The sequence below is a fragment of the Lytechinus variegatus genome, chromosome 12, assembly GCF_018143015.1.
Source record: "Lytechinus variegatus isolate NC3 chromosome 12, Lvar_3.0, whole genome shotgun sequence".
Classification (NCBI taxonomy): Eukaryota; Metazoa; Echinodermata; class Echinoidea; order Temnopleuroida; family Toxopneustidae; genus Lytechinus; species Lytechinus variegatus.
Genome location: NC_054751.1, coordinates 17,172,126 through 17,196,767, shown reverse-complemented (window position 1 = coordinate 17,196,767; position 24,642 = coordinate 17,172,126). Strand labels below are relative to the sequence as shown.

General features: G+C 37.1%; 2 protein-coding genes across 3 annotated transcripts; one reads left to right on the top strand and one right to left on the bottom strand.

Moving 5' to 3' along the window:
• Window positions 1–4,091: 4,091 nt before the first annotated feature.
• LOC121425068 (histamine N-methyltransferase-like) lies at window positions 4,092–13,601 on the top strand. The gene is made up of 3 exons (XM_041621028.1): window positions 4,092–4,435; window positions 11,695–12,039; window positions 12,915–13,601. Exons 1-3 carry the CDS (start codon window positions 4,201–4,203, stop codon window positions 13,274–13,276), a joined length of 942 nt encoding a protein of 313 aa, XP_041476962.1. The 5' UTR covers window positions 4,092–4,200; the 3' UTR covers window positions 13,277–13,601.
• A 1,791-nt stretch (window positions 13,602–15,392) lies between these two features.
• On the bottom strand, window positions 15,393–23,768 carry LOC121425067 (aqualysin-1-like). Of its 2 annotated transcripts, none has more exons than XM_041621027.1 (9): window positions 23,663–23,768; window positions 22,189–22,323; window positions 21,617–21,757; window positions 21,082–21,205; window positions 19,977–20,089; window positions 19,530–19,677; window positions 17,929–18,113; window positions 17,143–17,314; window positions 15,393–15,588 (listed from the first exon to the last, which is right to left on the bottom strand). In XM_041621027.1, exons 2-9 carry the CDS (start codon window positions 22,312–22,314, stop codon window positions 15,443–15,445), a joined length of 1,155 nt encoding a protein of 384 aa, XP_041476961.1. In that variant the 5' UTR covers window positions 22,315–22,323; window positions 23,663–23,768; the 3' UTR covers window positions 15,393–15,442. The 2 variants fall into 2 exon arrangements, with proteins under 2 accessions (XP_041476961.1, XP_041476960.1); XM_041621026.1 differs by lacking the exon at window positions 19,530–19,677 and adding an exon at window positions 19,017–19,164.
• Between the last annotated feature and the right edge of the window lie 874 nt (window positions 23,769–24,642).

The following is a 24,642-nucleotide window of genomic DNA, read 5'->3' as shown; positions in this document are numbered from 1 at the left end:
GATATCATTTATTCTGCCAGTTAGGTGATGAATACTGTTATTGGAAAGTCAAAATGGCCGATACAGGCCCTTATGATATTATGCACAATGTGAATGGGAACAAATTATTTCAACAGAATTTGGCTTTGCTTGGCCAAATGGTGATGTATGGAGTGAAATATCGTCTGCACGATTTATAACAAAATATATCATCTCTTATGTAATTTAGGTGATAAATACTGTATTTCAACATTCAAAATGGCTGCCATATGCCCTTTTTGTGAACATTATTTGTAAAAATGGCAGAGGTAATAATGGCAGAGGTAAAATTGGCAGAGGTAAAAATGGCAGAGGTAATAATGGCAGAGGTAAAATGGCAGAGGTCATAATGGGAGAGGTAAAAATGACAGCTCTAGGTAAAATATGGCCAGCCTCAAACCCCGATGCAATGAATTGTCAAAAAGCCCCCGCATGTACATAGATTAAATTAGAAGTGCATGTCACGGTTAGGATCATGTCTTTATCGGCCTAACAATGCTATTTACGAATTCGTTGGAGGTGTACCGTGAAGGCTTTTTAAACAGAAATCAAACGACAAATATTTTTTCATTCAATTCATCAGGAGCAAAATGAAACTGCACTATTCTCATTCATCATTTTATAACATTACTTTTTGTCTAGCTGTTTTTTTATGTCTAAAGTTTTGCCAGGTTTACCATTACAAAAAGGAGGAAGAGTAGACATAAGAGAGGTGGAGAAACAGAGAGGGTTAGGGTGGGAAAAGAACATGGCGGGGAAAAGCTTAGACCTTGAAATTGTCACGAATGATTGTGGTTGAATATTATGTCCTTATTTGTAATGTCGTCTGTACTATTCTTTTTAAATATTTTAATGACAACAAGCATGCGTTCCCAGATTTGGCACTGAATATGTAACTGATTATGAAAATCAATAATAATCTTGACTGGTAAACCAATTTGGGGTCGATCGAGGGGGACCGTCTGGTTCAGATTCTTTGCATAAAAAAGACCCTGAACCTTCTTTACCATTGTATCCAATATGATATAGACGGCTTGATGGTCATAACCCTTGGAAGCGGAAGTGCTGTTGGGTATTTTGTACACCATAAGCAGCACCCTCTTGGTAATTAGCTTGGTATGCTAAAAAAACATTGTTTATTATCTGATTGTTATTATTTTTGCTGTAATTCTTTTTCTGAGTCAAAAGAACTTCACTTAGTTGAAATAATTTTTTAAGTCATTTTCCCCCTTAACCAAATCCCCTTTGATTTTAGAGTGAAAACTTTTTTCTTCTCGGCTTTTTAACAAACCATCATTCCATATCTCTTTCATTTTTGCTTATACCATCTTTACCTTTGACATTTTCAACTCCGCCATTTTTTACACTGTGAAAAAATTTATACTTAAAAATAAAAAATAATCCTGCAACAGAGTTTGGAGAACACCTGTAATCTTACTGCACTGTGTAAACTTACAGAAAATTGGTATTTTGTGCATGTACCCTTACAAATTTATTGTAATAAAACTGTTTTCCCCTTTTTTAAAACATATCTGTTCTGTAAAATTGAAGAAAAATTGTGGAAAACCATCCTGTTATTATAATCTTCAAAATTATTTGTTTTTTTTTCTGTAAAACCTGTTTTTTATTTTTCTTCTGTAGAATCTACTGTTTTTTCTAATAGTGTACCTCGGCCACTTTTACCTCTGCTATTGTCACGTCTTCCATTTTTACCTCTTGTCATTTATGCCTCTGCTCTTTTTATATCTGCTGTTCTTACCTCTGCCATTTTTACCTCTGCCATTTTTACCTCTGCCATTTTTTACCTCTGCCATTATTACCTCTGCCATTTTTACCTCTGCCATTTTTACCTCTGCCATTATCATTGATTATTACCTCTGCCATTTTTACCTGGCACCATCTGGCCAAGCAAAGCCAAATTCTGCTGAAATAATTTGTTCCCATTCACATTGTGCATAATATCGTAAGGGCCTGTAGCGGCCATTTTGACTTTCCAATAACAGTATTTATCACCTAACTGGCAGAATAAATGATATCTCTTAACTGCTTAATAGAAATTATGCTTTCAGACAATATTTTACTCATAGATCACTAATACCTGCATTTATGGTGCTCACTCCTGTGAATATTGGTTTCCCACTTTGCATTGTGCATAATACTGTTAATGTCTCTGGCGGCCATTTTGAAAGTAAAACTACAGTATTTAACACACACTTTAAACCTGAATGATATATTTCGTTAGAAAATATGTTTTTAAACAGTATCTCATTAATTTATCACATTTATATGCATTTTAGTGATCACTCTTGTGATTTCTTTGCCACTCTTTCTCATTGTGTGCATAATACTTTTAGGGCCTTTGGCAGCCATTTTGAATATCAAAATACAACATTCATCACAAAACATGGCATATTAATGATATATTTCGTTAACAGTTATGTTTTTAGTCAGTATTCCACTCGTGTAATCTTAATAATATGCATTTTAGTGATCACTCTTGTGAATTTTTTGGCCCCCATTGCCATTGTACGCAATACTGTTTGGGCCAGTGGCTGCCATTTTAGATACCAAATACAGAAATGTTCCCATTTATGACATAATAAATGATATATCTCGTTAGTAATGATGATTTGCATATATTACTTCGTTCATACATCGCAATTTTTTGCGGTTTAGTGCTCATTTTTGTGAAAATTGGTTTTCCCTATTTATATATATTGTACATAATAGAGTATACAATGGACTATGGCGGCCATTTCGAATATCAGGAAAATAAATATTTTGTCAACAATTATTCTTTCAGAGTGTATTTTACTCCTGCCACACGCTTTCATGCATTCCATAGCCAATGTGCGGACAATTTTAGGATTTTCATGGGTAATTTGCATATTTTGGCGGCCATATTGGATTTTGCCAATTTGCAGAAAATGCTCAAGGTTACACGAGTGGCATCATCCAGATTCGTAATCAGCACCCTCGAATTGACAAGAAACCATCAAAAAATATTGTATATATAAAAAACAAGGTTTGGTCAAGTTTCTATGGGGCCTATCCTGGACTATAACGGGTTTGGAAAACGAAGATCGAATACCGGGGACCCACGCAAAGTCAATGGTAGTCCACGTCCTGGACGATTTTTACTGATTGGGCAACACACACACGCCCGGGCCCGCACCCTCCACTGATTCACTTACCCCCAGTGATTCACCTTACTATACCCACTGATTCACTTTCCCCGAAAAAAAAATCATATGACTATTCAGGGTGTGTGTATGCGTGTACTGTTATGGGGTTGTAGTGTGCTGGGTGTTTGGTAGTCGTGTCGTACAAAATAACAACAGTCCAGGAGGTGGACTAAGTCAATTGGAGAACATGACTTGTGTAGAGGACAAGGTCCAAAGTCCATTCTAACCCGCGCACGTGTTTTGTACACACTTCGGGCGTGAACTACAAACGCTTTCACACAAGTGTGATATATAATGATATAATAATAAAACAAAATCAGATTATAGCGGCCAATCGAGAAAAATGTTGATGAACATATTTTTCGCCCCCCCCCCCCCTATTGGCGAAAGCTGGATCCGCCCCTGAATCAAATCAAATTATGTATTTCCACAATAATATAAAAACATGACACAATGTGTGCAAAATAGGAGACAAACATTTGAAAAGGAAAGGAAAGTGAACCGAGCTATTAGAAAATAATACAATTATTGTGGGGGGAGCCAAAGAAGACAAAATAAGTCTTAAAATCGGGCACCCAGCTTTTGGTGCCAAGAAATGTGATAAGCAAAAAAAAAGGGTTTCAACACAAGATGATCATTTTCCACACATTTCTCTAGCTATGTGACACACAAACCAGAATTCCAGGGGTAATGCCTATGGAAAATAATACACGCAGCAACCCAAGGGAAAATCCTGGGGTTGCTTCATCCAGCACCCCCGAGCACCCCCGCTTCCCAGGTCCATGCACCTTTGGGTCATCTCACCCCCACCCCTTCATTCACCATTATAACTTTCCAGGATCAATTTTCACTGGTGTCGGTGTGACCTCTTTACCTAGATCTGCAGCTCCCTGAATTTCGCAGTACTTCCGCACAACTTTGTCGTGTACCGTTTTAAAAGACAACTACTAGTATACCAGTTTGTATTGTTCTGTGGGCATTCTGTTGTCAAACCAAAATGATGGCGGAGAATTGTGTCCCGGATTCGTGCTTCGAAAATCTTCCAAAGCTGGTTGATGACCTTGATGACTACCTAAAGGCATACCAGGCCTATGCCGAGTTCTCTGGGCTCAAAGTGGACATTTACAAGGACTGGGCCAGGATTGTTTTTGAGGAGCAGGTTGTCACCCATTTCATATCCAAGTTTCCGAGTGATGGAACTCTACGGGTGCTTGCTGTGGGGAGCGGTGACGGTTCGTTGAATTAAACTCTTATAATTTCTACATTACAGGCTCACATGAAATAATGTATATAATGCTGAGCCCATTGTGATTCAATCATACTTGAGTTTTAAGTGATATATTTGTTCTTTTAATTCCCTTAATTTGCTCTATTTGACTTGTTATACAGAATGAATATTCACTACAGTACAGCGTACTGTACTGTACTCGATCCACTCGACATTTTTTATAGACTGAATAGGCCTACTGAATAATGGAGTGGATGAACCAAAATAGCTCTATGGATGAACTTTGATTTCTCGTCGGCATGCGGCAGGGTAGAGCTGGGTACCCCCCCCCCCGGGTACCCAGAAATAGGTTACACGATTATAGATTATAAATTGACTAAAGAGCAATATTTTCCTGTAAGTCATAGTAAATCAATATTGTTCAAGTGTATGTAGAGAAAATTAGTATTTTCTGACCAACAAAAGCTCGCTAGCAATATGGAAAAAAGTTTTAAAAGAAGACGATATGCTTAATTGGAGTGCATTGTCACAAAACTCGGAATGTATAATAGGCCTGACCTCCGTAAATAATGTTTAACCAGAATAGGGTTGTTATTTAAAACTACCAGTCTCATCGAACTCGCTTCGACAGCTCGACTCGTGAAAAAATATATGTATCTTGGACCCACTCATGGTGTTATTATCTGTGTATTTATAAGTGCATTCAATCATAGACAGCTGGCAGCCGTCTGTTTCGAGGAGTTTTTTTTAAACATTTTTTAAAATAAAATTCTCCTCGTACACATATAGTCCAGTCAATATAGGGTTTGACCAACCACTAATTGCAACACTTGATATTCCACTGCAATGCTTTCCAGGAAGGTCCCCTGAACAACATACTGAAAGTCCCAAAAAATCCAAGGTGTGGAAATATATGAAATTTGCATATTATGCAAATTAGCCATAAAAAGTTAGAAAAATAAGGAAAATAGTCCAAAAATTAGAAATTAAGTGTCCAAAACAATTTTATTTGAGAGGAAATTCATGATAAATAATTTTAATCAATGTTTTTAATCAAAAATGCAGACAAATCTACCTCATTTGCATAATATGCAAATAAGCATCCATATATGGAAAAAATGTCAAGATATTGTGATTTTTCTCTCATTGACTGCTTGAAAATTTCAATAATGTTGAAATTACTATGCTTCTATCACTAAGGACGTTGAATACATTAATATTAAGCTTAGTGTCTGTAGTGTCATTTGCATATTATGCAAATAAGTATCTAACATGTGATAAATATTCAAGAAAACACACTGGTGATACATTCCTCATAAATTGCAAGTAGATTATCTACTGAAATTGGAATATGGAAATGCCTTACAGGAAAGTAATACCATATGAAAAGTCATTAAATAGAAATCATAGGAAAATCACAAAATTTGCATTTTATGCAAATTAGCCATAATAATTTGCAAATGAGGAAAATAATCAAAAAATTGGAAATCAAGTGCGGAAAACAATATAAATTGAACGGAAGCTCATGGTAATCTTTACAAATTTGATAATTCTTCAAATAAAAAACGTAAATAAATCTACATCATTTGCATATATAATTATGAGCATCCTTGTATGAAAAAAACCCAGAAATTTTTAATTTTCTCACACAAACAGTTAAACCCCAAATCCCCAATTCAACAGAGAACAAGACCTCTGAAAGACTGCTGTAAGACGATAAAACTTGCTTGATCTTTCAAGGGTCTTTCAACGAACTTTCAAAGATCTCTGATGTCTTTCACGATTCCTGATAGATCTTTCAATTGTCTTTATGTTCCTCGTGAGTCCCAAAACTTTTTGAAACGGTTCAAAACAGTCTTTCAGTGGTCTTACAGTAAAATTATTTTTTGATGATTTTTCAGTGGTCTTTCAATGAACTTTCAAAGTTCTTATTAGTCTTTCTATGATCTTTCGGCAGTCTCTCAAGATTTTTACGGAGATTACTGTAAGACTCATGAGAGATCATTGAAATATCATCGAAAGATAAATGAAAGACCAGGCAAAGTCTATGGAAAGAATTTTGAAAGATCACTTGATGCATAAACATCTCTGAAAGACCATTGAAAGATCTCTATAGGACAGGTGTCTTTCAGAGTTCTTTGAGGGGTCTTTCTGAGCCATTCCACAACAGAAATGACAAATTTCAGTGATCTTGGAGATTGCTGTATAAATTAAGACCTTGCCAATTTTTGGTCTTTGAAAGGTCCTTCAAAGGTCTCCCCTCTGTGGATCTATATCTGAAGTGGAATGTACATGTTATGCAAATAAGCATCCGTCATGTTATAAATAATCAAGTAAACTTGTGATATTTTCCTCTAAAATTCCACGTAGATTATGTGTAACCTTGATGACCTTGCTTGGTTGATATCGACTTTTTTTCATGAGCAGTTACTACCGGAGCAGATACCCCACTCATATTGTGCAATGAGTCAGTTCTACATGGGTCTCACTGTTTGAATGCTTCATATTTCTATCCAAGTCTTGCTCTCTCCTTGACTTGGTAGAGTCTTTGCTTTTCTTGCTAGTATAGTCCACGCTAGCATGCTCCTTGATTGTCAAGTGATCAGCACAAGATGTCACACCCAGTACAAATAAAATCTCGTTAGCTTCGAATATTTGGTCCTTGTAGCACACCACTTGTCTTGGTGGTGAATATGAGTACTTGCTTGAATCACGAGATCTCTGGGCATGGTTTATAAGAGTACCAATGAGCATTTGCCCATACGAGCAACATGAAAGCCATTCATAAAGTCATGGTAAAGGCTTAAAGTGTATATAGACATCATTCCCAGATACAGGAATCATGATTAGACGTTCTTGTTGAATCCAGTTGCTGCTTCAGGATGAAGCATCCATATTCTGTTCTTTCCTCTTTGATGAATGTCCTAAGAATGGCAACTATCTCCAAATATTGTAGCTATAGTTTCTAAGCAAATCGTATGCAAATAATATCAATTTCCTGATATTTATGGCAAATGGAAATTCTTCAGTGAGACAATGAACAACCAAGCAGACGTTAACGGATGAAGGACTAAACCAGATTATTGAGGACACAACATAACGGAACACCCTTAACATCCCCATCAAATACCATCCAACAATGATTAAACAGTGTGTACCCATTCCAGGATTTGTTTGCCACTTTGTGTTACTCATTGGTATACTGTGAGTATACAGAGGAATAAACCTGTCAGAAATTATGGTACGACTGAGGATGTTAGTCTGGAGGAATGCTGACATTCATAGTGTCATGCACATGTACTTTGGACAGTCATACAACTCTCTGTACTGAAATCCGACCAGTCGAGCATAGGAGATTGAATGTTAATCAAGAGGACTTTGACAAGAACCAAACCATTACCCATGTCTTCTTCCGACGCAAGATGCCTCAATTAGACGCTGGACATAAGTTGTGTCAGAAGAAGAGTTTTATAGGAAGGCTTGCGCATGTTGAGCTACTAAAGCATCAGTAAAGTGAAGCTCAGAATTGCTACACTAGGACCATAGAATGGTCACCATTTGTTGACCGGATTGGCAATGATCTAGGCTGTAACATGTTGAAAGCCCTTAATATCATGCTATGACTACATTGGAAGACAACTGGTTTTTAGTATTAGTATTTACCACTGATCATGATGATGATGACGCTGCTCTGCAAGTCCTGGAACCCTGTTCTGACCCAGACATGGCCAGGAAACATATTTTTTAGTCAAGCGGGTGTAGCCCAAACTACTGAAGAAATTGTTATAGAAAACAACCTGCATGAAGCTACTAGGCCAGATGGAATCTCTGCTACACTTCTTAATGAGACTACTCATCAGATCTCACCTGCCATAAGTTTGCTTTTCTTGGCCTTCCTTCTGTCGTTCCCATCCATATAAGAAACGGACGTCAGCTCTAACAAACTACTCACCAATTTCAAATACTGTGCTTTATTCTTGCCAATCCCATCATCTTGTCAGACTAACAACATGGCTTTAGGACGTGAAGAACACATTTCCAGTATTTTACCTTAAATACAAATTATATTATGATAAATATGCATGGTTAGTGATAGCAGCATATTGATTTGAACAACAGTCAATGTGAGAAAATCAAAATTTCTTGACATTTTCCATATATGGATACTTATTTGCATAATATGCAAATGAGGCAGATTGGCTAGCTTTTTGAAATAAAAACATTGTACTTATTTATTCATCGTGAAATTTTGTTAAAATTGCTTGCTTTTGACATTTAATTTATTTAATTTATATTTGTGTTATTTTCCTTATTTTCTATTTTTAATGGCTAATTTGCATAATATGCAAATTAATTTTCAGGCATTGTGATGAATTCTCATGCTTAGTGATAGTAGCAAAAATGTCTACATAAATGAAATGTTTTCAAGCAGTCTATATGAGAACAATCACAATATCTTAACATTTTTTCCATATAAGGATGCTTATTTGCATAATATGCAAATTAGGTAGATTCGCTGGCGCTTTTGAATAAAAACATTGAATACAGTTATTTATCATTACTTTTCGCTCAAATTAAATTGTTTTGGACACTTAATTTGTAATTTTTGGACTATTTTCCTTATTTTTCAAATTTTTATGGCTTATTTGCATAATATGCAAATTTCATAAATTTCCACTGCTTGGATTTTTGGGGACTTTTAGTATGTTGTTAAGGGGACCTTCCTGGAAAGCATTGCAGTGGAAAATCAAGTGTTGCAATTAGTGGCGGGTCACCCCCCTATTCTGGCTAGATTGACTGGACTAATAGTAATTGACAGAGATACGGCTCGCTATCATGCAGCCACCATTAGGGGACTTGCAATGCAAAATCCTCCCGTCGGGGCTCTTCAATTTCTGTCTTTAATTAATAAAAATTTTGAAAATTAACGCGACCAAAATGCAAATTTATATTCCCTCTTGGCATTAATTGCCAAAAAAACGGAGAAAAATGAAGTTAAAAGGAACAAAAAAACAGTGACTTACCTCGGCTGTCGCGCAAATTCACTTCCCCATTTTATCCGATCTTAAAGGACAAGTCCACCCCAACAATAACTTGATTTGAATAAAAAGAGAAAAATCCAACAAGCATAATACTGAAAATTTCATCAAAATCGGAGGTAAATTAAAAAAGTTATGGCATTTTAAAGTTTCGCTTCATTTTACAAAACAGTTATATGCACATCTCGGTCGGTATGCAAATGAGGAACTGATGACATCACTCACTCACTATTTCTTATGTATTTTATTATATCAAATATGAAATATTTTTATTTTCTCGTCATTGTCATGTGAAATGAAGTTTCATTCCTCCCTGAACACGTGGAATCCCATAATTTTAACATTTTGTGCTTCAGGCAAGGAGGTCCTAATCGTCAAATTCGTAAAAATTTAAATATTGTATAACTCAAACAATAAAAAACAAAAAAATTAGTGAGTGAGTGACATCATCAACTCTCTCATTTGGATGTAGCTGGCTCGTTCATATCAGTATTTTGTTAAAAATAAGCGAAACTTTGAAATGTCATAACTTTCTTATTTTACATCCAATTTTGATGAAATTTTCAGCATTGTTCTTGTCTGATTTTTCTCTATTGATTCAAATCAACATCTTTCTGAGGTGGACTTAACCTTTAAGTACATAAACATATGGCCATTGAGTCCCCTGTACAGATCGCGCTAGAACTTCGGTCTCTGTATTTGGTGAGTCAAGCCAACGGAGTTCAGCTGAACAACCAACAGAGCAGAGACCGAAGTTTTGGTCTAGTTCAATCAATGTTCTGAATGAACCAGTGAACAAACATAATGATAAGGTAGAACGAGTTCATGTAACTGTAATGCCCCCCATTTGTCTTATATCAGTATAGTAGTTAGTAACGGGGTTAAACGATATAAAACGTAGTACTTTCTTGTAGTTGTGACCCACATCATGTAGATAATCCCGACCTTTCGTTTGAGGACGCGGACGCTTATTTACAACGGTAGTTGACTTTGGAAGGGACTTTTTGGGCCCGTCATCATGGTCGTAAAACTCAGTCCTGCAATGCAAATTGTGTGACATGAGATTTTTTTTTCGTTTCGCATCTGCGACGGAAACATTCAATATGCGTTTCGTGTGCAAAATTCTGGTTGCTACTATGGTAACAGCGATTTATCCGATTGAGGACGACTTTCCAAAGCCATATTTGACTCCTCCTAGAGCTCGAGAGGCCGCCCGGGGGGCCCACTTCCATTGATTAGTGGATACCAGTAGCGACCACCCGTAAAAGGGGACAGAGTGGGCAGGTACGTTACGTATATAGGCCTATGTAACGTTATAAGTGTGTCAAAACGATGTTTAAAATGCTGAAAAAAGGGATATATATTCAATACTTGTAGGGTTTCACAAGCTAAATACTTGTTAAGAGATGCATTTTCATAATCTGGAAAAGAATTGCTTTCCTTGTTTAGCATGTTTAGGTCACATGACCAAAGTCAAAGGTCATTTAGGGTCAATGAACTTAGACAATGTTGGGGGAGTCAATATCGAAACTTTAACCTGATGTTAAGGTTTTCAAATGTCTTCATAACTTAGAAAGTGTATGGATCTGGTTCATGAAACTTGGCCATAAGGGTTTATTACTAAATATCCTTTCTCAGTTTCAAGTCACATGACCAAGATCAAAGGTCATTTAGGGTCAATGAACTTTGACCAAGTTGGGGATATTTGTTGAATTACCACCATAACTTTGAAAGTTTGTTGGTCTAGTTCATAAAACTTGGACATAATCAAGTATCACTGAACATCCTGTGCAAGTTTTAGGTCACATAACCAAGGTTAATGAACTTTCGCAATGTAATTAATAATTGTATCCTTAAGATGGATAATCTATTTATATTGCTATTAATTGTTTGCTATTTTAAGTCTAACCGCCCTCTCAGTTCTTAGAAATTGCGCGAAAGGTAACAAAAACTCAACCTAAAAAACAAACTTCAGAAGTACAAAAAAGGCTGCACTTTATTTAAAACTTACATTTTTTATTGAAAAATAAATCCACAAAATTGTGCACGAATTCATTCAATTTCACTTTTTAAAATGCTAAATTGCCCACAAGACAAGCACTATCGCTTTGCTCCCTCGGTTTTGAGTTTTGTTTTAATTATTTATGCGTCTTGCCCCCCCCCCCCATGTAAAGGTTTTTTTGGCTTTGTACTGAAATTGCCAATAATACGTTGATCTCTTCAGGAAAAGTCGATAGCTGCATGCTAGAACAGCTAGTGGCAAGGTACCCCCGCATCCATTACACGGTCGTCGAACCCGCCAACGAACCACTGGAGGAATTCAAATCCCTCATCAATGACAGCCGACCGAAGTTCGACGGTGTCGAGTTCGAATGGCACAACAAAACCTTCGACGAGTTTCAGAAGTTGGAGGAAGAGAAAGCGAAATCGACGGGTGCGGATAAAGAGCGGTTTCATCTCATCCACGCCATTCATTCACTGTACTATGTCAATGACCTACAGCAAGCACATACCTATCTGAGGGACAGACTGGTCAAGCAAGGAGCTCTTCTTGTTATACTTCTCTCAGGTCAGAAATTATAATCAATTACATTCAAAATATTGAATTTATTGATTGTCCCGTAACTATATTGAATAATGCACTTTATCACTAAGAAATGAGTGTAGTAAAACCAGGTTAATCTTATTCAATATTTCAATGGCTATTAAAAGTGTGGTTTAACTCATTACTTCTGTTAGGATTTTAATATCGTTTAATCCTTAACACCGGTCATTGTCAGTCGTAGATAGAGTAGAATTTTATTCATATTTTCAGATGTGGAGTAGAAGTATAGGCGAAGTCACTGACGCGTAGATGAGGAGCTCGGGGCAGTGAAAGAAAAAAAAAGATGAGATTAAGATATAAAATGAAAGGAAAACGATTGACAAATTCACTTTATGAATATTTATTTCATTTTAAAAAGGTCAAATTTTACCCAATACGCATGCAATATTTGAACCCTTTAATTTTGGTTAAATACGCAGCAGGTTGATAGTAATTGTTGTACCATTAATGGTCAGTTGCATGGAATTGACGGTTGGCATAGATTTGTAGTGGTTTCTGTTCTCTTGTTTCTGTTTAAGATGTTTTTGTAGTATATATCACTATCGTTCCGCTGCAAGCGCAACCATCTGTCACCAACATCACCTCCATCATTATCATCATCACTACCGTCATCATCATCATCATCATCATCATCACTTTCATCGTCACCGTCATCATTATCATCATCATCATCACCTTCATCATTGTTGTCACCGTCATCATTATCATCATCACCTTTATCATCATTATTGGCACATCGTCATCATCATCCTCACTGGCATCATCATCACCATCATCACTATCGAATCAGATATGCCATTATCGTATTTCGGCATGTTTGTACTATCGTACACTTGCAGAAGAAGCTGGCATCTATCGCGTGTGGGATCGACATCCGAAGTTATGTGAAGGAAGCCCCGCAACCAACCTCTGCTCCGCCCATCTACGACAGATTTACGCCCAATCCGACACGCCCTATACTTTCCACCACCAATCATGGCCCTCCGATATCTCGCAGTGTTTTGACGCCTCCTCTGTCCAGGGAGGCCGGATGCTCGATTTCATAACCCACGTGAGGAATTTCCGCCAATCGGCACCCGAAGAACTGAAGAAGGATGTCATTGCTTTCTTGAGGAGATTGAATCAAAGCGACAAAGAGGATGAGAAAAGCTCAGGGGGATACCAGCGAGACTGGGACTCCATGGTTATGATAAAATCCTGATGAATTAGAGGAAATGTCGGATTCGACAGAAGATTTTTTTATTTTACTAGGCTTTGAAAGTGACATTCAAAAACTCAAATATCTTGAATACCTTCGATTTTTTTCTCACCTGCATCCAGAGTGAGACTATGGGCGCCGCTTTTCCGACGGCGGCGGCGGCGTCAACATCAAATCTGAACCTAAGGTTAAGTTTTTGAAATGACAGTATGGACCGAGTTCATGAAACTTACATAGGGTAAACCAAGGATTACTGAACACCTTGCCAAAGTTTAAGGGCACATGACCAAGGTCAAAAGTCATTTAAGGTCAATAAACTTAGACCATGTTGGGGAATCAAAATCGAAATCTTAAACTAAGGTTAATTTTTTGAATTGTAATCATAACTTAGAAAGTATATGGACCTAGTTCATGAAACTTGGCCATAAGGGTAATCAGATATCACTAAATATTCTACCTGAGCTTCAGGTCATATGACTAAGCTCAAAGGTTATTTAAGGTCTATGAACTGTGGCCATTTTGGGGGTAATTGTTAAATTGCTGTCCTAACTTTGAAAGTTTATATAGTTTATTAAATAAAGACATAGGAGTAATCAAGTATCACTGACAAGTCTTAGGTCACATGTACAAGGTCGAATGTCATTTAGGATCAACGAACGTAGTATTATAATGAATGATGTTTTTGTGAATAATTATTTTATAGTAGTTTTTAAAGTCAGCACTGCTGCAGCTATATTGAATTGCGTAATGCAGGTAAGACTGCCAGAGGCGCTCCACTTGTTGTTCATCATGAATAATTGTCACGGAAACCATTCATTAATAGCCCCACCACTTTTTTGGGGCGGTTGCTTTCATCGGAAGAATAAGCAATGTATAATCCAGATATATGCACATAATCTGCAAAATTCATTGATAGAAACATCGCTAGTGTTCGAAGTAAAAGCAAAGTAAAAAAAAAAGTATCCGTTTTATAAATCGCGTTTACTACATGAACTCTGAGTCCCGACCGATCTATGAGATTTAAAGTAACTCCCCGTGACCCCGCCCCTAATCATAGTTTTAAATTGCATGATATTTTACATTATTTGATTTCCAGGTATGTTGCTGTCTTCGTTTGCTTTAGCCCTGTCTATTAGTCTATTAGCCGTTTGACATGTCATTCATTAGAAAAAAATGCAAAGAATATTTTTCATTTTGAATCAAATCTCGAGAGCGTTTCACCAATATTTTCCGTCTGACAAGTTTACCGATCTGACAACTTTCCTTAGTTTTGATTGGTTGAAAAGGACAGTTTCTATATAACTGTCAGATAAAAAAATACTTTGTCAATTAAGATATCCGACAAGTCCCTGAATGAAACGCCCCCCCCCCCCGGGTTAGTTAATTGTTTGGAGTAGCTTGCGAGATAAACCTTTGGGTTATCAAACCTTGTTTATGAACTGTAAACATCGATTTATTAGTTGGATTATGTACGTGTATCAGTCAAAATCTAAATTAATTTCTATTCAGTCTACATAAGATTGTACAATTCAATTTCTTTACTCTTTCACCAAAATCATGCAAGATATATCTATCATGTTTATATCATGCGAACATCACATTAAAAAACCCTCTGAAACTATGTATTTTTTCAGTCTAATAATGTTGAGATAGTTTAATGAAAAGCATCAATGTGTCGTGCCATGCATCTTTAAAGCAAATGTAAATAAACTGATAAAAGTACAGTATTATTAAACGATTCGTGTACATAATAAACATAATCATTCAGTATTTCATAAAACAGTATTTTATTGTATGCTATATTATTCCAATGGTGATGATGATAAAACAATAGAAACAATGATGACAGTTATAAAAACCCTAATAGTCATCATAATCATCATCATCGTCATCGTCATCACCATCATCGTCATTTTTATTCATTCATTCCCACTTGTTGGTGGAAAAACATTTTCAATTGAACTTGTTCTTTTAAGCCGGATCCGTCTATTCATCATCATCATTGTCATCGTCGTCATCATCATTACCAGCATTACATGTTTTATCACTATCATCAATAATGAATATCACTGTTGTTGTTAGTTGTAGTACAAATATTCAATGGCATTTTCATCAATTGTTTATGTAAAATCGTTCCTAACATTGATAAAGTGTTTTACAAATGATTATTCAAACTCTTCTTGGTATTTGAAGAAGTAAATTTGGGGCTCCGTGGGGATCATCGATCTTATCTCGAGCCACTGAGTTCATGATGACATTGCGAAGATCTGCCGGTGAATAACTTGGATTGACCCCAAGGTGAACCGCTGCAACTCCTGAAAAAGTCATATAAATGAAGGATATGAATAAAAACAAATATATTGTGTTAAATCCTATTTTGAGGCTTGGTACCCCATTCTTCTCCCCCACAAACAAAATTAATGTCACTTTTTGCAATTGCTATAAATGTGTTTGCCCTAAACAGTTATGATGTCAACATGGTTAAAGATCATGAAATGTAAATGTTTTTACAGAGTAATTCTGCAATTGTACTTGTAAACTTATACCGGATCAAAATAAGAGGTAGCAAATCAATTTAACAAATCTTAAAATGCATTGACGCCGTCGCCTTTGATGTCTGATGTTCAATGCCAAACATTTCATGATGTATTACCATGGACATTGGCGGCGGAGCAGAGGATTTATCTTTTGTGTTGGGGGGGGGGCGCCTATTGTTGCGTCCCCCAAACACAAAAGACAATCCTCTGCTCCGCCGCCTATGACCATGGAATATCGGGAATGTTTCGCTTTGAATTTCAATAATTGGTGGATGATGGATATGGCGGCCTGTATACGGCCCAAGAAGTTTTAATTTAGTTATTTAGCATTAATACCAATAATGATGGTAACTTTGTCAATTATAATTATACTATGCCGGACGTTTTGACTGATCTGAACTATGTAAGCATGGCTTTTATGGCAAAGTTTTTATTTTATTTTGTAAAGGTGTTTATGAAGGTGCCAGTGGTCCATGGGACGCAGAGGCCGCACATACCGCTTCCTTTCTCTTTTTTCTCCCGTAAACTTTAAATCTGAAAATTGGGGGGGGGGGGTAAATATCTGACCAAATATTGTCTAAGCATCCTGTTCAAACTGTCAAGTGTCCAAGATAGCATTTATGACGTTATTTTATGAGGGCTTTCGGGCTCAATCCCCGGTACCTCATCACATCTAACCTTGAGTGCGGAAAGAAATTTAACAACGCATATAGAGCACTGTAACATTAATTTTGATGTCAGATGTTCGATGCCAAAATCTTCTTGTTCAAACCATATTACCATTGCAAATGAAATATCGTTGGTAAATGGTTCGCTTTGTGTTTCATAAATGAGCAGATGGAGGATATGACGCCCTTATTTCCGCAAAAAAACCAAAAATTACTTATATAGCAAAAATACTCATAATTTTGATAACATTGTCAATTTTAACTATATTTTAACTACACTGATTTTAATTGGAATCTGAGCTCTGTTATAAAACTATTTAGTAAGGCGTTGGCAATTCATGTTGACACATAAATACGTAACCTCCCCCCACCGATTCTTCCCCCTCCCCGAAACTTTGACGACTAGAAATTGGTTGAAAAAAATAAACATAAAAACATAAAAAGCAATGATATACCCCCATCCCCCCCAAAAAAAAAGAACTGATTAAATAAAATATCATTTTTTTTAATGAACAAAAAATGGAGGGCATTTCCCCAAATCATACACCAGCTCGCCAGTGACCCCGTCCTCCAGCACAACTGAGGCGGATATTACAGGCCTACCGTCCACAACTCTATAGTTTTGCCCATAAAACATGTGTCACCCGTCACCATCGGCCCTTACCTGCAACATGGGGTGTGGCCATGCTGGTCCCACTGATGGTCCGGTAGAGGTCATCCCCAAGCCATGATGCTGCTGTGATGTAACGACCAGGAGCAAAGAGATCGACACACCCACCCCAGTTAGAGAAATAAGCACGTGCGTCATCAATTTCAGAAGCACCGACTGTGAGGGCCTGATGAAAAAAAAAACGAGAAAAGGAAGGGAAGTTATTAATTAGCATGCACGGTGATTTAGTGAATATTTGGTCCCGGAGGGGGGGGGGGGCAATATCGAACCTCTCACATAGGCTGCTGTACAGAATCGAAATTCGAGGGGGAGAGTCGCAGTCCATGATTATAAGCGTCATCTGGTAGGCAATACAATGGTAATACTGTTATTTGATTATCACGTTTAGATTGTTTTATGCACACAGCTATTATTGCTCCTGGGGCAGTGCTACAGGGGGCAGGTATGCACCTCCCCCTTCCTTCATAATATTTAAGTTGTGAAAAAAGAGGTGATAAAGAATTCGAAAAATAGGAAGAAAAGGGAAGAGGATAAATGGCAAGAAAAGGTTGTGTAAATTCACATCACCCCTGAAATTCAGCTGAGGAAAAAGAAGGCGTTTGCCCACCCCCCCCCCTCCCGCTACCCCTTTTAAGATACCCTAGTTCACACCGGTCCTCGAGTGAGTGACGATGATTTACATGAAGAATTTTGTATCCGTCTTTCATCTAAAATCTATTCAAAAATCATCCAAAATTATTAAAAACATACAATTATTAAAATGTAAAAAAAAAGTCATACCTCACGCGACCGGGCTGGAGATCGTCGGCAGGATTCGTAGTCGCTGTTACCAGCCGCTACGACAACAAGAACCCCTGAGGCGTCGAGATTTGTCAAGACTTCATCTTCAGCGTACGATCCGCTACCTCCTAGAGACATCGACACAATAGCTGGACGTAGACCGTTCTCTGCGACCCAATCCATACCTGAATTATCAATGATTGATCAATAAATATAAAAATAGCAAATAAGATTCTGAAAATACATCGGGACCAGCTCATTATCTGTTTATTGTACAAATCCGCTGCCTCGCTACATTCTGACATCACATTGGTTTTTGATAAATGCTTAAAGTAGGGAAGCATAGTAAATGAAGATTTGAAGAATGTCCATGAAGAGTGAGTTTGTTTTGTTTTATATTTCAGTTTTGAGCCATGACGTCACATTATGTGCTGCCACATAGGACCTATGCCATGTAATAACAACTTGATATCGTTCTGACTCCTTTTTTTAATAGTTCATGATGACAAAGTATTTTGTCATAATAGCGTGTATGAAAATGTAAAATCCTCAGTAATACACCCCAAGCCATAAAAATCAATCATGAATTCATCCTATAGAATATGAAATGGGTAGAATGACGGCAATACAACAAAACATTGTAAAAATTCAAGTATTGTAGCTGAGGTTGAGCTGTTAAGGATAGTGAGGCCTACCCCTCATTCCCCGGCCCGCTCAACCGCTCAATATTGGAATAAACATAATAAAGCCTGTATCTCTCTTAGGTGATCCCTCCACTGAACATTAGCATGTCATATTGAAATATCAGAGAAAAAAAAGTATGGGCGGTAACCAGGGAAAAAGATGTATAGAATTTATCTGCACTTGCTACTTCCCGATATTTTATGGACTGGGCATGCGCATTTCGTTTTTTTGTGTGTGTGTATCTGATTATATCGTCAGCTTTGCAGCCTTCCGTCTTGTTTCGGAAAGTTTCCTACAGGAACAGTTACAATGGCGAAACCAATTCCATTATTGCGTTATGTCTAATGGCATGTCGGTCGGTTTAAAGTCACTCTCTGTGTGATGACTGTAGCATAATAGCGCACCTGCCATAACGCCGCCCTTTGACCCCGAGCCAGAGCATCCCAGCACCCGAACAGAATGGACGTGTGCCTTGGGCGCCACCCCGTACACCTTGCCTCCGATAGTACTGGCGCAGTGGGTCCCGTGGCCCTGACAGTCCCCATCAGCACCCTAGGAAAGAAATGGAAGAGAGATCAGAGACAATAATAATTCATAAAAGCAGGGGCGGTGCCAGGATATCGGGGGCGGGGACTTGGCGACTTCTAAGGACTATTATTTTTTACAAGGAATAGTCGTGGATTTGTTTTCCTTGCGAAAGCTAAGAATACTTTTGCTTCGACTGTCTTCTTTCTAAGAATTGTCTGAAGGGGGCAGAAATTTCCATCGATTTGAATAATGGAAGGACCACGCAGCGGCGCCAATATTAATTCTGCCCGGCATATAGCAGGTCGACTGTTAATTTGTCACAACATCCTTTTATTTCCATAGCTCTCGCTCAGCTACAACACTGAATCTCCTTGTAATTAAACTCTGACCTTCCATGACTCCTCCCTTGGACCCTGAACCTTCGCATCCAAGCACCCGCACAGAGAACAGCTTGGCCTTAGGGGCAACACCATACACCTTGCCCCCAATGGTGCTGGCGCAATGAGTGCCATGTCCTCGGCAATCTCCATCCGCCCCCTATAATCAGTGATGGTGATGACAGTTATAAATAGAATGTCAAATTCTGAGGAATGTTTTAATTATTAATATCCACGCCTGCGTTGGGTTGTATAAATTAGAATTGGTTAGTATTCTTTTTGTAAACCCCCGAATGATCCAACAAGAATGAATAAATCGTTTGAAAAATCATTTCTCTTCAAAATCATGGCAATTCCTTTGTTAAGTCAATACTTTTGTGCTTCTTATATATTCATAGTTCTTTGGATTCGATATATTTCCATAATTCTTTAGATTTTCTATACAAAGCATGGACTTACAATGGCGTACTGCATGGCATCGTAAGCGATGAAAGACCTGTTTTCAAACTCTTCGTGGGTTGTTCTGATGCCCGTATCAAGCACATAGACATTTACACCCGCTCCACCATCACCTTAAACAAAACATAATAATAAAGTATCATAAAAAAATATTACGATTGAGAAGCCAGTGAGAAAGGCGCAGGCCGGTGCACCCCGAAAATTTTATGATATTCCAAGGGCGCTTTCCCTTTGAAAAGATGAGAAATCGAAGTGCGTAGATTAAAACGAAATGGGGGGGGGGTGCAAGCTTGGGGCCCGTGCCTTATTTGTCCACCCCTCCCCTCAAAAAGGGAGAACAGAATAATATTAAATCAATGAAACACTAAAAATCATCATAATGGGAAGAAAAATTACAATTTGTATCCTTTCAAAAATTGTTTTTACATAATTTTGTTAAATGATACAATGATAATTCAATAATCATTTGACCTTTATAACATAAATCATGTAAAATCTCAAATATTCATGGGGTAAGAAATCTAGCGTTTACAATGAGCGCTGCTTGCACATTCTAGAATTTAAAGTCTTGTCTTGTTCTTGAAACAGAAAATTGATTGATGTGATTTCTTTGTTCAAGATTTCAAAACCTGAGAACGTGATTATTACAAAAAATTAAAAAAAGCAAAAAAGTCAGTGATTTTCGCTTGCTCATTTTTTCTGAGCCAATCAGAAACAAGGGTTCCATAAAAGTTGTCTGTGAAAACCACTGACTGCCCTCGCCGTTTCATTAAGACGTAATTGTTATAACAAATGCACAGTTTCTTCAACAAGTTTACTATCAGTCAATCAAATAGAAGGAATTCAGTAGCTTAAACTGTTATTACTACATGCATTATGAAACCCGCCGAAAAATTGACACGTATTGTTTTTATGCCAACTTTAATGTTTTTACAGTGGCTTTCCAATGCTTTAAAAAGCATAAACTTGCATCGCATATTATGACTTTCTCAAGTTATCAAAATTATTGGTGTGCAAATCGGTATATTTGTCCCCCCCCGCCATATTTTCATTGGGTTGGCTATCATCTCCCCCCCCCCCCGGGGGTCGACACCATGTCACTTACCGACAGGCATATAGGAGTCATCGAGAGGCAGATCCCTTTGGTCAATCCTATCCAATCCCCAAGTCGTATCTGCGTATACCATACTGTCCTCCTCTATGTAACGCACTGCATCATGGGAACGTATCTGTATGGAGAGGATTTGAGTGATAGTTTTTAAATTAATCAAATTTCAGCAAAAACAACTTTTTTTTCAATTCATACCGTATGTATTCTCATGGATATGATCGATTTTTATTTGCTTTTTTTAACGAATGTTGAGTAATTCCTTGCAAGGTCTTAAACACATAACATTTTTCTGTAGGATATAAAAGGTCAGGTAAATGTTCAAGAAAATGAAGCGAGCAGGCAAAGCGACCCAGCGACATGGCACGGGACATACGCTTTTTTGTGTGCAAATTTCTTTTGTTCATGTTAATGATGGTAATTATGGTGATGATGATTAGGAGAAGGAGGAGGGTGATGGACAGTAATGATGATGATGATAATAATGATAATGACGTCGGTGATGACGGTAATGATGATGGGAGCTACTTACCAATCGGAGAGCCCTGGCTGGAAGCTTTGCGACGAAAGCGTTGATGAGTTTACGAAGTCGTTTTCTTACAATCATGGTTTCACCTTGTTCCCTTGTAGTCCTCATCATCGACTCCGATATCGCATCCTGGTCGACGTCATCCTATGATGAGGAAATAAAATTGAAAATATAATTTTATGTTTTGGGGGCATTTCAGCATTGAATCTGTAATAAAAAAAACCGTCATGGTATCGCTCTTCATTTTAGTTTACCACTTTCACCGACTTCGTCTTATCAATTTTAATTAGAATTTGTCACGGAGCTGCATGCATATGCATGGACTGATTTATAAAAAAAATGTAATTAAGATCATCAAACCTGCTCATCTAATTTCACTGAAGAAAATTGAAAATGGATGACATATGGACAATATTGTAACGATGTAATTATATGATATGTAAAGACAACTTATAAAAATATACATTGCTAGAAATGTTTCATAATTTTTTTTTCTCATATTCGGACAATGAAAGATACTTAGGCCTGTCAAAGAGGTGATAAGGATTCGGTTTCATCTAATATAGAAAACTAACCTTTAGTACGACGATGTAGTCCCCTTTGATAGCATCTTTTGCTCGGTAGAGGGGTGCAAGTCGACCCCTCCCTGCTACCACTTGAAGGGTAACCACCAAGGTGACGAATGCTAGTATTTGCTTCATAGTTTAATCCTATAAAAGAAAAAATATAAGATCATTTTTTTTAATGAACACTTTGTATAGTAAACGTTGTTTGTTTTACCTCAAACTTGAGGTTGGAATTTATTTCTTCCAATTGTTTCTTATTTCTCTTCCTCCTCCTCCTCCTTCTTCTCCTTCTAGTTCTTCTTTTCATTCTACCTTAATCACTTTTCTGCAGTAGTAGTAGTAGTAGTCTGGGGCGGCGGAACGTAATATATATATTTTTTTTTTGGGGGGGAGCAAAGCAAAAAAGGCACTTATACGCCAAAACTGCAAAAAGTGCATTTTGGTGCAAACGGATATTTTCACCATGAAGGCATGATATCATCATCTGTGTGAAGAAGTTGTGTGTTTTGTAATAATAAAGTTGAGCAATTTTTTTTTCTTGAAGCAATTTCTGAGTGATAAGATATATATTTAGGTTTTTTTAGGGGGGGGGGTGAGTGAGCGGTTTGGAAAAAATATTCAAATTTGAAGTTGTAAAACTCGCTTTTTGGTCAATTATGGACCTAATTACTGTCAAAGGATCATCCTTGGGAGATATTGCGAGCGCGAATCACGAGCTCAAACCTTTGGAAACTTCATGTAATAAAACATGAAAAGTAAACATTCCAAGTAGTTTTTTAAAACATGAAAACAGGATGTGAATCTAACTGAAGAATTACTGCGAGCGCGAAGCACGATCTAAAAATTTGTGATATTCTAACCAGAAAACTAAACATTCTAGGCGTTTGATTCAACCAGGAACAGAGTCATCTTAAAACAAATCAAATTGACTAGACCATGCAGTAGTCAGCTGGGAGCAACTGATATGGCAATCACTGATAGTCACATTTCTGACATATATTCTAGTCAGAAATAACTCTGTTCTAGTAAAATATGACTAGAAAATAGTCAAATATGACTAGAATAACAGTTGCGCCCAGCTGACCGGGGGGGGGGGGCGGAGGGAGGACTTGCCCCCTCCCCGGTTCCACTACCCCTGGTGGTGGTGGTGGTGGTGGTGGTGGTGGTAGTAGTAATAGTAGTAGTAGTATAGTAGCAGCAGCAGTAGTAGTAGTAGTAGTAGTAGTAGTAGTAGTAGTAGTAGTAGTAGTAGCAGTAGCAGTAGCAGCAGTAGTAATATATCTAGCCATAATAGCAAAATGGGCGATTGTGATTTCTAATGAACATCGCTAATAAGAATCATCTTTTAAGAGTTGCATGTAGGATACAGATGTTGATAACTATGGTTATTGCATAAAGCACTGTGACAAAATGTCATGAATATTTGAGAAAAATGATATAGAACTCGATTTGATGATAGGAATAAATAATATGATCATCTTACCTGCAGATGAGATCCAAATTACGGAGTATTGTGATCAAAGAGAATTGTAACTCTGCGATCTTTGGTATGCAGTCTTTATGGAACTTTGGTTTTTCGTCTCTTATCACTTGCTTGATGAACCCTTATTATTTACTAAGGGATTTGCTCCATAATTAAACCCGGTTATGAGCAAAGACTTGTTCTAAAAAGGGCGGAACTGTTCGTAAAATAGAACGTATCAACGGGGTGGAGTTGGTTGCTCTCCTTAAATTGAAATCCTTTATTTTTTTTCATTTATCTATAATTAGTTGATCGATTGAAAAATAAGTTTATCAATATATCATTTCCTTTCTTTCTATTCATCTATATAATCATATCTATTCAATGATTTATTCTTCTAATTAATTATTAATTTAGGTATTTATTGATTCAATTATTCATATAAAAAACATTTCATTTCCTCTGTTTATCTGTTTATTTCAATACCTTATTTTTATCTAGAGTATAGGCATATCTTATATTATTTGTTTATTTTCCTTTTTTTTATCTGATCAATTCATGAACTTTTATTCATTCATCTATTTCTTGATAATTGGTATTGGCTCAAATATTTCTTTTTCATTTATCTCAATATCTATCCCATTTAGTTTGTTAATGCTTCATTAATTATTAAAAAATCTTAATTTATTATTCATCATCAAATCCTCCATTCATGTTCCATACCCACATTACATAAATGTATCTCTTGCATAGGTAATCATTGACAGAAATGGGCTGAGACTTCTTGATGGGGGCACAGTTACACCCCTGGTACACCCAAACTTGACAAACATGGGTTTCATTGCCAGGTAGATTATTAGTTGATCTTTGTACAGTGACCAAGAGTTAATTAAGATAATAAAGAGGAATAATTATCATTAGTCCTACCTCTCAATGTGTTACCTTTGCCCATCAATAGGTTTATACATACTTAAGCCAATTGAAACAATAAATAACGTTAG